Source organism: Gymnogyps californianus, chromosome 3, assembly GCF_018139145.2.
Source record: "Gymnogyps californianus isolate 813 chromosome 3, ASM1813914v2, whole genome shotgun sequence".
Lineage (NCBI taxonomy): Eukaryota > Metazoa > Chordata > Aves > Accipitriformes > Cathartidae > Gymnogyps > Gymnogyps californianus.
This window is the reverse complement of record NC_059473.1, coordinates 18,959,684-18,972,755: the sequence shown is the minus strand read 5'-3', so window position 1 is coordinate 18,972,755 and position 13,072 is coordinate 18,959,684. Positions and strand designations below refer to the sequence as shown.

Sequence of the window (13,072 nt, the reverse complement as noted above, 5' to 3'; positions counted from 1 at the left end):
AGTCCCCTGTTCCTGATTTGCAAATAAATTCCCCATTTAGGTGGCTGCCCTGGCCATCCATTTTAAAATTAAAGCTTTGGTGCCCTTACTGGAAAAAGCATCAATAATTTTCCGGTGGCTTTTCATGCCATTGTATTTGGCTGGAGACTAGCCGATTTAAGCCTCTGGAGGGTGTTTCAGACCGTGTATATCGCTTACCACAGATATGGACAAGAAGATACACAAAGAGCTGGTTCTAGCTGTGATCGACTTTGATGGCCCAGCTGCCCTAGCCATGGGTTGGCTCCTTGCACTGAATCAGTGGCCAACAGCCTATGCTGATGCTAGTTGAGTGTGGGGATGATAAGAGGAAGACACTGAAGAGCCTTCTCCAGAGCCTGAATGGGGATGTTTCCATCCAGTCAGTGGTTGCAGCTGTAGTTCTTGAAGGTCAAGTCTTCTTCCAGTTCTTGAAGGTCAAGTCTTCTGCCATGGCCACTTTCCAGCCTTTGTCAGTCCTGTTGCCTGTTGCAGTAGGTGTCTTGATTGCATAAATGTGTGTGTGCCCCACAGGAGAGATCCAGATGCTGCCCACGCAGGAGTGGGCGTTAGAGGCGGGTTGGAGGGAGACAGGTAGAGGAAACTGGGTGGTGGGCAGGAAGGGCAGCAAAGATGGTGATAGCATGGCCTTGGCCTCAGGGCCAAGTGAGAAAGTGGGACACTTACTGGAAGGTCCTCAGGGACTTGTGGTCCCTGCCGAGCTAGCAGAGGAGGAGGCGATGCTCCATCCTTTGAAGATGGAGCAGCATGCCTATGGATGTGTGCGAGCAGGGAAAGGTCAGTGGCAGCAAGAAGCTTAATGGTGAATGCTCAGAGCTTATCCAGGGACCCCAGCTGCAGGACAGGCTTTGCTGGAGAAGTGCTTTGCTTTAGTTGGGTATCTGTATTAATATTTTATTTGATTTTCTTTTTTTTTTTCTCTTTCTTCCCCCAGCAAGTGGGGTCAGAGCTGAGTCAGATCTGCAGGTCTCCCATGAGAGGCAGTAAATTGCCTCCAAGCAGTGGGAGATGCCGGTCCTCCTTGGGACAGGGTGGGATCCTGGCAGACATGGGTCTGCTGTGCAGCCCCGTGGGGTTCCGGAGGAGCTGCCACCAAGGTGCACCTGGGTGTTGTGCCCAGGTACCGGTACAAGACGAAGAGGAGTTTCACAGCCCTCAGATAAAGGAACTGGAGCTAAAAATCCCCACGGGGCAAAAGACTAATTAAGGGCGGATGATAGCTGGGGCCCAGAGCTACCTCCATTTCCAGTGCGTGGTTGGTGTCAGCAGAAAGCTGGAGAAGACAGCACTGAGCTAATGAAGCACTTAAGCAAGTACTTCAGGCATTTAAACAGGGATTTCTGTGGGCTCCTCAAAATGCCTGGAGTCGCTTAAGTTTGTATTTAAGTGTTTGATTGGCTTGAAGGCTGTGCAGTTTGGGAAAGGGGGATAAAAGAAAGGAGGTGTGGGACAGGACCCTTCCAGGGTCTGGGGTGGTTTGCTGCTGAGCGGTACCTGATGCACTGGAGGACGTGCTGCAGGGTGGGTACAAAGCCTGTTCTCCAGAGACCCACAGCCTGATTTTGGCACCACCACGTGTTCTTTGGACAGGGCAAAGAGCATGGCCATGGTGCTCTGTCTCCCCCTTGTACCTTGCGGATGAGGCCATCAGGATGCACAGCACTGCGTGCACGGGGCTAAGCCAAGCTGCTGGGCTCTGGTGTTGGGAAAACTACACCAAAGCTTGCCTGAAGGATCTCATACCTTGATGCTCCATCTGGGCTGTTCGGGGAGACAGGGAAGAGGACAGAGGTAGCATGATGCTGCCCCGCTTCTTTCTCCTCTGGGGCTGCTGACTCTCTTAGTGCATGCACTGGCACCAGGGAACGAGGAGGGATGAGTCCTACCCTGTTTGAAGTATTATAATCCTTTCAGATGGCATTAGCGCCTTGGCCGGTAACAGCTCTATAATTGAACCTCCTGCTTGCAGGGGCCCCGTGCTTCAGCGAGACGTTTAAATCTCATTTGTATAATGCCTGGTTGCAATTCCAGCTGAAAGATTGCCCTCTGCCTCCAGTGCCCCCGAGCTATGCCAAACACGCACACATGCTGCAACCCTCCGCAGGTAGAGGAGCGACCGAGCACGGCCAGGCAGCAACATGCCACGCGGCATCCGAGTTTCTAGAGTTTTTGCTTGTTTATTGGAGCTTTTGCTAGGCTGATGTATTTTTTTATTTCCCCCTCCCCTCCTTTTTTTAAATGCCTGAGTCCCAGGGAAGGCAGGACAGGGTCTCAGCGGCGAGTGCTCGGTCAGGGATTATGTAGGGATGAGATTTTCCAGGGACAGCTGGGTGTGAGGGGGGCCGAGGTAGAGGCACATTTGGCCACTGCCAGGCCCCCTTGGGGTCATCATTGCACCTGCACGGGCAAAACCCCTTTGCCTGGCCAAAGATTGGGGCTCCCCGGCAAACCCCATCAGCTCTGCCCATCTGCCGGGCTGGCTTGGGTTTGCTGCCTCCTGAAAGGATGCGCATGGTGCTGGTCCAATTCACCTCAGTCTAATGGCAACACTCAGCAGCCCCAAAAGGCAAGTGGCTTTTATTTTAGCAAAGGCTTAAGTTCTCTATTTTAAAACAGTGCCACGAAAGAAGAAAGTGAATCAGAGTCCACTTTTGGCTCGCACCGCCCACTCTTTTTCTTCCTGGGCAGCTGGAGGCTGGCCCTGGGGACCCGTGTGACTTGCCCATCCCCGGTCACCGCTGGCTTCGCTTGGGCCAGGCTTTTCACCTGAAATGCCCTTTCCCTGCCGGGCCACCTCACTGTGGCCAAGGTGCTGCCACAACGTGCCGGCCCCCTGCCCAGTGTCCAGCCTGCTCTGGCCTCCCGTGCTGGCGAGGGGTGCCGGGGGCTGCCTGTGGGTGCAGGCAGGAGCGGGCAGAGCGTCCCGTGGGGACACTGCGGGCCCGCAGCAGCAGCCGGCTGGGTTGCTCGTTCTTCCTTCCCGCTCCAGCGATCCCTGCTGTACTGTAATCACACAATTATTATGCCATTAAAATGTCATATTCGCAGAAATCCACATAAACAAAGCATTAGCAGTTGCCAGAAAATTGTAGTTTTACTGCTAATGACCCGCTCTCCCCCCACAGCACCACTCTCTTCTTTTTTTTAATATTATTTTTTCCCTTTTTTTTATGTTTCTGAGCCGTGATTTGAGAGGCAGATGACGAATTACATCTTTGCACTGAGAGGCTTTCGATCTTTAATGTACAGTTGTGGTGAAAAGCTGCCTCTGTGCTTGCTCTGGGGTTTGCTGTTTGCTCTTTGCTGGCGAGGCAGTGGGCGGTTTTGGGGGGGTGCCTTTAGTGGGCGGTTTTGGGGGAGTGCTTTTAGCGGGCTGGTGAGGGAGAAGGCTCTCAGTGAGCCCTGCTCTTGGCTGGGTGCTGGCGTGAGACGGCTGCTCCTCTTTGCAATGAGTTTTGTCCATGTCTTCTTGCCTGGGGGGGTTCCTCTCGTTGATCCCTCCAGGGACCCCCCAGTGCTGTGTCGGAAGGGGCGGCACTTGTTTGCCGAGAGCGGCCGGCTACCCCTTGGATATTTTTTCCCCCTCTTTCCTGCAGACTCGTTGAGTCTCAAACTCTTTTAAGCATTGACTGTATTTCCTATAATTAATACCAACCATTAAACTGCAATGTTGAAAGAGAAATTACCTAATTCCAAGAAAAAAAATGAAAATTTATTACTAGTACATGAGAGAAAATGAATATGAAACTTGGAGAGAAGAGCCCTGTAGAAGATAAATAGAAAGGCAAGTGGAGTATTGACTTGATCCTTTTCTAGTGCAGGGTAATTTGGCTTCTAAAGTGAGTTAGATCATAATAAATTAAATTTAGATTTCTGCACATCAGTTATTTAACTCCCAAGACAGAATTCTGGTGTGAGGAAGAGGTGATAATACATGGCAGAAATATTATAATGAAGACCTTACCCAGTAACCTGTAACTGATGCGCTGTCCCTGGGTGAGCGAAGGGGATTTCTCCTTATGCTTTAACTTGCTTTCCCCGTCCCTGATCAGGTGCTGAGAAACAGGTGAGTCCCTGCGTGCAGGTTGGGGAGGTCTCCTGCCTCCCACTGCTTGCGTAGCTGGGAGCTTTTCATCTGAGGCTGCTGCCCCGCTTTCCCTCACTGCTTTGCACAGGTATTTTTTTGCAGAGGTTGGTGCGCGCGTGTGTCTGAGCATCCTGCTCCATTTTTGGTTACCCTTGCGGGGAAGCTTGGGATGGAAAGCTGAAAAACACCCAGAAGATTTGGACAGGAGATGTGGATTGAAAGCAAATGACCCAACCCAGGTATCTACTTATGGCTGAGAAAGTTAACCCAATCCCTGGGCTTGTTTTGCAGCCAGATAGTGGTTAAAATAACTCTTTAATCTATATCTGGCATCTATTTGCTCTTGATCTCAGATGTGTATTTAGCTACCCGATATTTAGGAACCATCCTACTGATAGTTTTCCTCGACCCAAAAAGGAGAGCCTGGGTGAATCAAGGTGAGCTGATGTCTTTCAGGTGGAGATTTCATGGGGGTATTAGTTATTCACTGCGGTGTGAACGAAGAATGCAACCCTTGGATGCAAGGTATATCGAGGGCAGGTTGAGAAGCAAATGCCGTAGGATAAGGCACTGGTATTTGTCCATGGACAAATGGACATGACATTTGTCCATGTCCACATATCCATTTACTGCTGGGACCCCCCAGTAACAGGATGGTAGTGGGGTTAGATGGACGCTGGGGAAATGCCGTCCCAGACCTCGAAGCACGTGCCAGGACCGTCCTGCACGCCAGCCCCCTGCTTCTGCTGGCCTGGCCAGAGCCTCGCTGCCCTTGCAGCATGTGCAGAAGCTCCAGTTTTCCTGGAGCCGTGGGTGCCTGCGGGAATCTGCCAGCCCTCCCACTCGAGTCGTCGGATGCTGGCCCGGCTGCACCCTTCTAGCTGATCCAAGGCTATTGGGTTTAACTGACATTAAAAAAAAATATATACACATCCAACAGCCTTAAGTGCTGTGTGGCCACTTTTAAAAGCCATTTCTTTTCTTATTAAGTTTGATATAACCAACTTTTACTTTTCTTCACAGCATTAAAATTTAGGGACTGCAGCTCCACAGCGGTTGTTTTAATGGTGCCAGGCCTCCCAGGGTCATCGTGAAATCTTATAAACGTCAGGCTGCCAGTGGCTCCGTGATGCAATCGGTTCACTTTTCCCTGATCTTTTACTGCGGCAGTAAATCATGTTTTGCAAGATGCCTTAGAAAAAACATAAACAATATTTATCACCCTGTGTACGTCGGTCCTCCCGAAAGCCCGCAGACGGGTTATGTACATCCTCCTCGTAAACTTCCTGCAGTGACCTTACTGGTTTCATAACTTTCTCCCAGCCTTGAATAACTTTCTCCTGGTCCTGAATAACTTTCTCCCAGTATGGCTGGTGGCTTGGGGGTTTCTTCTGACCTTCCCTGCACTGGGGTAAGTGCTGGAGGAGCTCCTGAGAAGGCCATGGGGTCACACCGGGAGAGGATGAATATGACCTTATATCTGGAAACCCCTGCATCCCTGGGCTCTGTTGGCTTTTTGGGGGTCCTCGTGTTGCTGTGACCCAGGGCGGTGTGGGGCATCATGCGGCTGGAGGCGCCCGGCTTGGTCCTGCCGGGGTTCACTTGCAGGAGCTGGTGCTCCCTCCTCCCCTTCCTACAACTAGAGAAAACGCACTGCCAGATGTGAGTAAAATCAATTACGGGATAAAAATCGCCCATTTCAAAAGCTTCATTTTGCACTATTAGCAGGCAAAATCGGCTTTGAGATGGTGTGAACTCAGGAGGGGAAAAAAAAAAGAAAAGAAGAAGATCAATTATTGGATAAGATGACAATTTTCTTTAGGGCTGAGATGTCTGTAAATGTTTGCATCTCTCTGTGTTACACGTAGGCTGAGATCAAAGAGGTTGTGCTGCTGTAACGATGAGATCTTATCGGCGCTGCATTGTGCTCGATGGCTCAGGCACCGTGCTGCCGAGGAATGCTTAAACCCCCCCAACACATTCATGCTCCTGAGGGATGCTTAAACCCCCTGATGGCACGAGGCCGCCAAGGGATGCTTAAACCCTGACGGCTGTCGGAGCTGTCAGGTAACCCCGAAATGCACCTCCTCCATCCTTTTGGAGTCGGAGGACTGCACGGGCACCTGCTTACCTGCTTGTTTCCCTGTGGTAGGGCTGAAGTCCTTGGTGGGAGGCTTGTTGCGGCAAAGATGGACCGAAATCGGGCTGGGAGGATGATGGCCCCCTTCTTCCAGGGTCCCATTGCTGGAGCTGGCCCTGGGGCCAGGGTACGGCGGTGGAAACGTGGGATTGTGCTTGATGAAACTGCTCCTGTCTGATGGCCCTTTCCCGCCTGAAGGGTTACAGGGGCAGTGGGGCATGTGGTGTAAAATACCTTTGTTTTTTTGGCTGGAGAGGAATTAAAACCCTAACAGGACCTTTGCGCTTTTATATTTCTTGAGACTGTGCTGTGTGAGAGGGGGATCCACCAGAGACCTGAATTTGGTTTTAAATTAGTCATTTTAAATTCAAATTGGCAGGCTGTCTTTGACGCGCTGTTTCAAGACCTAAGGAAAAAAAAAAGCCTGTAGACCTGATGAGGCTCCTTGTTAGCCTGCTCTTGCGATGCTTGCCCGTGCCACAGGGCTGACCGACCTCTGGCAGGGCTCGGGAGGACTCCGGAGCGGGGTCAGGTGTCCTCCGGTCTCTCCTCTCTCTAACGGGGCTGACTTTGTGCGCGCAGGGCTCGGATGTGGACTGGGACGACCTTTGGGATCAGTTTGAAGAGCGGAGGTACCTGAGTGCCCGGAGGTGGAAGGGCGGCGAGGACCCGTACCGGCTCCATGCCTTTAACCAGCGGGAGAGCGAGAGGATCCCCAGTGACCGCGCCGTCCGCGACACCCGCCATCACAGGTTCTGCCTCCCCCCGGTTTCTCCTGATCTTCCTCACGAAACTTCATTAGATGGGTGGATAGTCCCGTTCCTCTTCAGGGCCATGGTTTTGGGATGCTAGGTGGGTCTGGGGCCTTCACCCACACCCGGTGGGTGCGCTTGGGATTGGTTCTGCCTGGGTTATATTTTTAGGATTGAATCTTTCACTTTGCTTGATTTCTTAGCATGTCTGGAAGTCCTAAACCTATTAATTAAAACCTGTATAAATTATTCCAGAATCATAGGGAAAGAAAGGAAAAGCCTTTTTTTTTTTTTTTTCCCTTCAGAAAAGTTATGGGTGTGCGAGAGCGCATCTCCATGATGGGCAAAGTCTTCACTGGTGCTGGGAACTCTTCCTCTGCAGAGGATGCAATGAGATGGTGCAAGGGGATAAAATAGCTGTTGAGCACTTATTTTGCTCTGCAGAGAGGGGAGTTAATGTGGGGAATAAGGGACCACTGGTGAGTGGCGGGGAGAGGAAGGTAAGAACTTGTTGGGTTACTAGCCTCCAGCACCATTGGGGTCAAAAATATTCTTCAGCACCCAGAGGACCTCTTGGGAGAGGCAGGGAGGATCGCAGCGAGGGTTGCCTTGCAGGACCCACACTCCCTTGCTGCTGTCATCATGGGAAGGGCAGGGTGGGATTTTTGGTGCACCCTCGCTTGCCGTGAGCGCAGCTGTAGCCTCCCTCCGGTCGCCTCTCCAAACTCATCGGGGAAGAGCTGCCCTTTGCGGCTGCAGGTTGTTGATGGTCAGTGGGGTTAATTGTTAGTCTGCTGGACGGAGCGATGCTGGAGTGTCCCGCTGGTGTAGGAAATGCTCCCAAGGTTCCCTCGATGCAGTTTTCCTCCTTGTCCTCTGAAGGCACAGTGTATGCCTGGCTCTTGCCAGCGGTCCCCGGCCCCACAGCCAGTGCAAGCCCTTCCCGAGGAGCTGTTCCTGGCATGACGTCCCAGCCCACTGGCAGCAGCCATCCTCTACTGCCTTCTCCTGGGAGCCCTTTGGGGGGACGTCCTGCTCCAGTGGGAGCTCTGTGCTGGGCCCAGCCATGGCACCTTGCTGCCTACGCTGCCCAGGCTGCACCTTGCTCCCAGGTCAGAGCGACACAACTCCGGTGTCTGACCCGACTCTGAATTTCCCTTATTCCAGTCCAAATGCAGCACTTAGGCTGAAATGCTGAAACAGCACCAGCTCTCCAGCCCTATAGCAAGCAATGTGCTTATTTATTTATTTATTCTTTTAGTTCCTTTTCGTAGTAAGGACCAGATGCTCCTTTCTCCGGAGAGGAGCTGTCAGCCCTGACGGACGCCTGTTATAGCTGTGCAGAGAGCGAGTGTGCTATTCCTGGAGAGAATTAATGCCAGGGATATTAACCATCTGCACTATTAAAAGGGAAGATCGACTTGGCTGCCCCCTCACCGTACCCCCGCTGCACGGTGGCAGCCACCTTGTTCCCGGGCAGGCGAATGCAGCACTGAGTGCTCCTGCAAAAGAAAAGTTCTCATTAAGGAGGAAGCGAGGGCACAGCACATGGGAGGGGCTGGAGCTAATTGCATTTGCTTCCAATTTCCTTAACCCGGTAATTGGATTCTGATTTATTGAATATGTCTGAACAATGCTGCGGATGATGCACCATTAGCCGAGCATTAGAGCAGCCACGGAGGAAATAGGGCTGCCGGAAGATCTGGGGGAGGCAGGCGCTGATGTAGGGGATGGAGGAGGGAGAAGGGTCCAGGCATGGTGGTTGACAGGGAGATGAAGGTGCAGAGTTAGCAGAGCCCTCTCTGGAAAGAAATCCTTGCTCACAGTGCAGGTGTCCGCGGAGCTGCTGCGGGCGATGCTCTGACACTACCGTGCAACCTGGAAGCGAGTCCTGAATTGCCCGGTGGAGCTGGGTGGGAAAGTGTGGACAAGCATGGCCTGCTCCTGGAGCAGGGAGAAATTGTTGGTGGCTGTGCAAGAAGAAAGTGTAAAGAGAGTCCAGCATGGAGTTGACTAGGAGAGGTCCCTCCTGCGAAGCGAAGAGCAGAGTACCACAGACCAGGCTAGCATGAGAGATGCGAAACCCCTGCGTGACCTGCTGGAGGCTGTGCTTAGAGACTTGGTTTCAACAGCAAACCTGGCTAAGGCTGCTTTGTGTGAGCCAGACTGGAAGCGCTCAGGCTTTCTTGTATGACAGTGAGGCCAAAGAGTTGGACCTCGATTCTGCTCCAGCTGAGCTCGGGGGAAGGTGCATCCTGGCATGGGCCCCACACCAAAGAGCACCACCATGCCAGGAGCTGTGCTGAGGGGCACCGCCGTGCCAAGGGACTCCTGCCCAGCTCACATGAGGGGTTAGGAGGCTTTGGAGAGGTCTCACCCACCTCTTTAGCTCATCCCCATGGGCAAGCAGGTTGTCCTTCAGCCTCTCAGCCAGATGTTGTTGCCCAGAGCAGCTTGCTCTGCTCTACGGCAAGGTTTTCAGCATGTTGGCTCTCCATCTTTTGTCCCCTCTGTACGATGCATGGCAAAACCTGAGACTACAGACCACGGTGATGCCCTGAGACCAGCACCTCGTAGTCCTGATCCTAGTGCCTGGGACGTGGGAGCGCTGCTCCTTACAAGCCTCTCTGTGGGGTCTTTTTCACCAGGATGGTTGCAGAAGATTTCCTGGAGTTTTCTTTGCTAATCCAGCCAAGCATCTGGACTTGCCAACAATAGCTGAATATACAAAATCTGGCAAGGGCTGAGCAGCAAGCTCCTTGCCAGAAGGTCATGGAGAGGGCAAATACTTTCGGCGGGGTGGGATGTGGCACTGACAGCCAGTTGCTTAGCAAAGTTTGCTGGATTGATTTTGTTTTTAAATTGCAGCTGGTAGAATAGTTTCAGATGGAGAGGAATTGCAGTGCTCCGAGGAATCTGAGCTGGAGAAACCACGGTGGCTCCCCTTGCCTGCCTCCGGCCAGCTCGGGGCTGCGAGCCTGTGCTCGGTTTGTGGGTGATTTCAGCTGAGGAAATGGCACGGCTTCCATGGGCCATGTCATGTCCCTCGGCCTGGGAGATCTCACAACTGGAGCATCGCTCCTGGTGACCTGCCTGCATTTCCCTGCTGTTAACTGTGTTGCTGGTTGCACGTTGACTAAGCCATTGGACCATGTGAAGGGATGTCTTTCTCCAGGAGAAGACCATGTACGGTCCCATGGTGGTGTATGCCATCCACACCAAGAGTCAAGGTTAAAAAACCCCTGTGACCACAGCAGCAGGCTGGGCCCAGATCTGGTTGGCATGTCCACGTCATGCGCAGCCAGCTCATGCTGCTGGAGTGGGTGGCTAGTCCCCCTCTGCTGCCGTAGCCACACGCCATTGGGATTACCTCATCCCCACATCCCGCCTTCTGCAACTCCCACCGGCAAACCGCAGGACCAAAACGGCAGCGAGTGAGTCAGTGCCAGGCGCACGCTCGGGGGGAGAGGAGCTGAGGTTTCCAGTATTGCTCAGCAGCTTGGAAAGCCGACAGGGAGGATGCGTCGCCCCCAGCCAGAAGATTTCGTCATGATGGCTCCTGGGCTTTTTCCATCTGTGGCAGACAGCTCCCGGGGAGGCCGGTATTCGCCACACGGTTGCTCCATATGCTGCTTAGGCTGACCTCCGCCTCCCAAACGCTCCATTAGGTTTAATAGATGTGCAGATGCTGTTGTGGCTGCCAGACTAGGCTGGGACCACGAGTCGCGGCCAGCACCAACCTGAGCTGGGGTTTGTGCTCACTGGCAGCAGCGAAGTACAGAGGTGAAATCGGGGACAAGGAGAGTAGATGAGAGGGTAGTGGCTGGAGGAGAGGTAAGAGCCTCCAGTAGACTTCTCTAGCTATTGCAAATCATGTCAGCCAGCCTCAGGCATCCCCTCCTGCCTGTCTTCCTCTATTCGTCTTGCTTTTTTCCTCCACAGTGCCGATATGAGTTTAGTAGTGCTGTCTCAAGAGCTGGTGGAGCAAGGAGGCCAGGGATGGAGCCCTCACAAATCCTGGCATAAGGAATTAATCCTCTGAATTTTTGAAGCTCCCTCCGTCCCTGAGTCCCAAGTGCTTTACAAGAGGCCCTACCTACCCAGCTAAGCTTGAATTTTACAGCTGCTTGAGGGGGTGCATTTGTGTATGTATGTGCATGTCTGAGAGAGAGAAAGCAGCTGCTAAAATCAAGTTGCAATTGAAATACGAGGCTGGCAGGGATACTGGCAGATATGAAGATCAGGCATTGCATTGTCTGCTGAAGATGAGAGCATCCTGGCAGCCTGGTCACACCAACTTGTGCTCCCTAGAAAAGCTCTGCCCTTGTAGCCTGTCCTGTTCCCTTTGCAGGGAACAATACACACTGTAAGACTTCCTCCAGGTTTCCTCACTCAAACCGCAGTGCAGTGCCAGCTGAGAGTGTCCGTTGGGTGAGAGAGCTGCCTGGGCTGGTGGCTCTGCTCGTAGGGACTGTTCATGGAGGGATGGGAAGAGGAGATGCCTGTGATGTTCCCCTAGGGCAGAGAGCTGCTGTTTTGAGTTCTCAAGGTCCAGAAAAGTTGGGATTTCATCCCTGAAGCTCTACGTGCTGCAGTGTTATTTTGACCCGTTAATTGCAGTGTGCATCCCAAGGGTGCAGAGGCTGCATGTTCAGCATTACGTTGGAGCAGCTCTAGTTGGTGTAGTTGAAAATACCTGACTGTACTGCGCATGTGGGTGATCTGGAGGAACACGCTGTCCCAAGGGTGGTCCTGCCTCTGCCAGGTGTGGTACCTGTGTACACGGGCACGTGGGGCTGAGTGTGCATCTCTGCCTCTGCACACCTTCCATGTGTCCCCGTGTCCCGTGCGAACGCGTTTGGCACACGGCGCGTGAAAGCGTGCATAGACATCAGCGTGCAGATTGCATGAGGGCAGCTGTATCTCATGCAGGTTTTGAAGTGGCTCTGTTTTTGGCTGAGTTGATGACTGCATCCCAGGAGTGGCAAGCAGTCAAGTGCACTGCAAATATTGTAATATCTTCTTGGAAGTGAAGAGTCGAAGAGGAGAAAAGTAGCTTTTGACAGCATTGCCTTTGGCTTAGCATGTTTATGATCCCCTTGGACTTCTCGCATTGCCTTGTCTTCCTTCGACTTCCTTGCCCGCTAGACCAAAACCACTTTGAGATGAATCAAGGTGAACACTGGGTCTCAGCAGCTAGAAATGCATTTTGTACCCGACATAGGGATTTAGGCATCTTATCTTTCTTGCCTGGTTTCTTGAGAGTCCCCAAAGGAGGAACTTAATGTCTGGAGGAAGACATGTGTGGAAAAGTCCGTCTTATTCCATGGGCGGGACAGAGGCGGGGCTCTGCTCTGCTGTCCTCAGCGGTACCTGAACATTAGACCTGCAGAAGCAGGTAGGTACCTAGCAGGTGGCCAAACCCACTTTGAATTCGAGGGAAGGTTTGCAGGGATGTTACCCAGATGGACCTTGAGCAGTTGAGAGCAGAACCAAACCTAGAGGTTTTCCTGGTCTGCTGTTGCCTTTCCCTTTGTTGACTCCATACGTTTCTCACTGCAGCCTCTGGATTGTAGCTGAGCTAATCCGGTTTCCTGCGTAATGCAGACTAAGTCCCGAGGGATTCTGTTATTTTTAAAATTTGCTTACTCAGGCAGCGCCTTGCGAGTTGCTGGCTCTGGATGCGCTGTATTGTAGACCAGGGCAAGAAGTGGTGCGGGTACGGGTGTGTGTGCACGTGGCCTCCCTGCGCCTGATGCTGCTGGGTGCACCTGCTCGGGGCAGAGGGGTGGTAGGACAGCAGGGAGCGCGGCATGTCTGAGCAGAGGTGCCTTGAGTGCGGTGGGGGTGGATGAACCTCCGTCTGTGAGGATGGATGGAGCTGTACAGTCTAAGATGTGAAGGAGGGAGCCAGGTGAGGAGGATGGGGGAGAGGGAGTGCCCAAATGCTGCCACATCTCCGGACTCGGCATTGGTGAAAGCAGGAGAGGTGTCCTTATGCGGCCACGTGTGCGTGCTGCTGGCTTTGCTCTGTCCTGCACTCTCTTGTGTGGG

General features: G+C 52.7%; 1 protein-coding gene across 1 annotated transcript in view; it reads left to right on the top strand.

The window, feature by feature from the left end:
• Nucleotides 1-13,072, top strand: part of GALNT14 (polypeptide N-acetylgalactosaminyltransferase 14) — a 100,610-nt gene that overhangs the window by 30,565 nt on the left and 56,973 nt on the right. Inside the window, exon 2 of the mRNA XM_050894216.1 lies at nucleotides 6,849-7,018. Coding sequence (XP_050750173.1) covers nucleotides 6,849-7,018 — 170 coding nt within the window. The remainder of the gene's footprint in view (nucleotides 1-6,848; nucleotides 7,019-13,072) is intronic.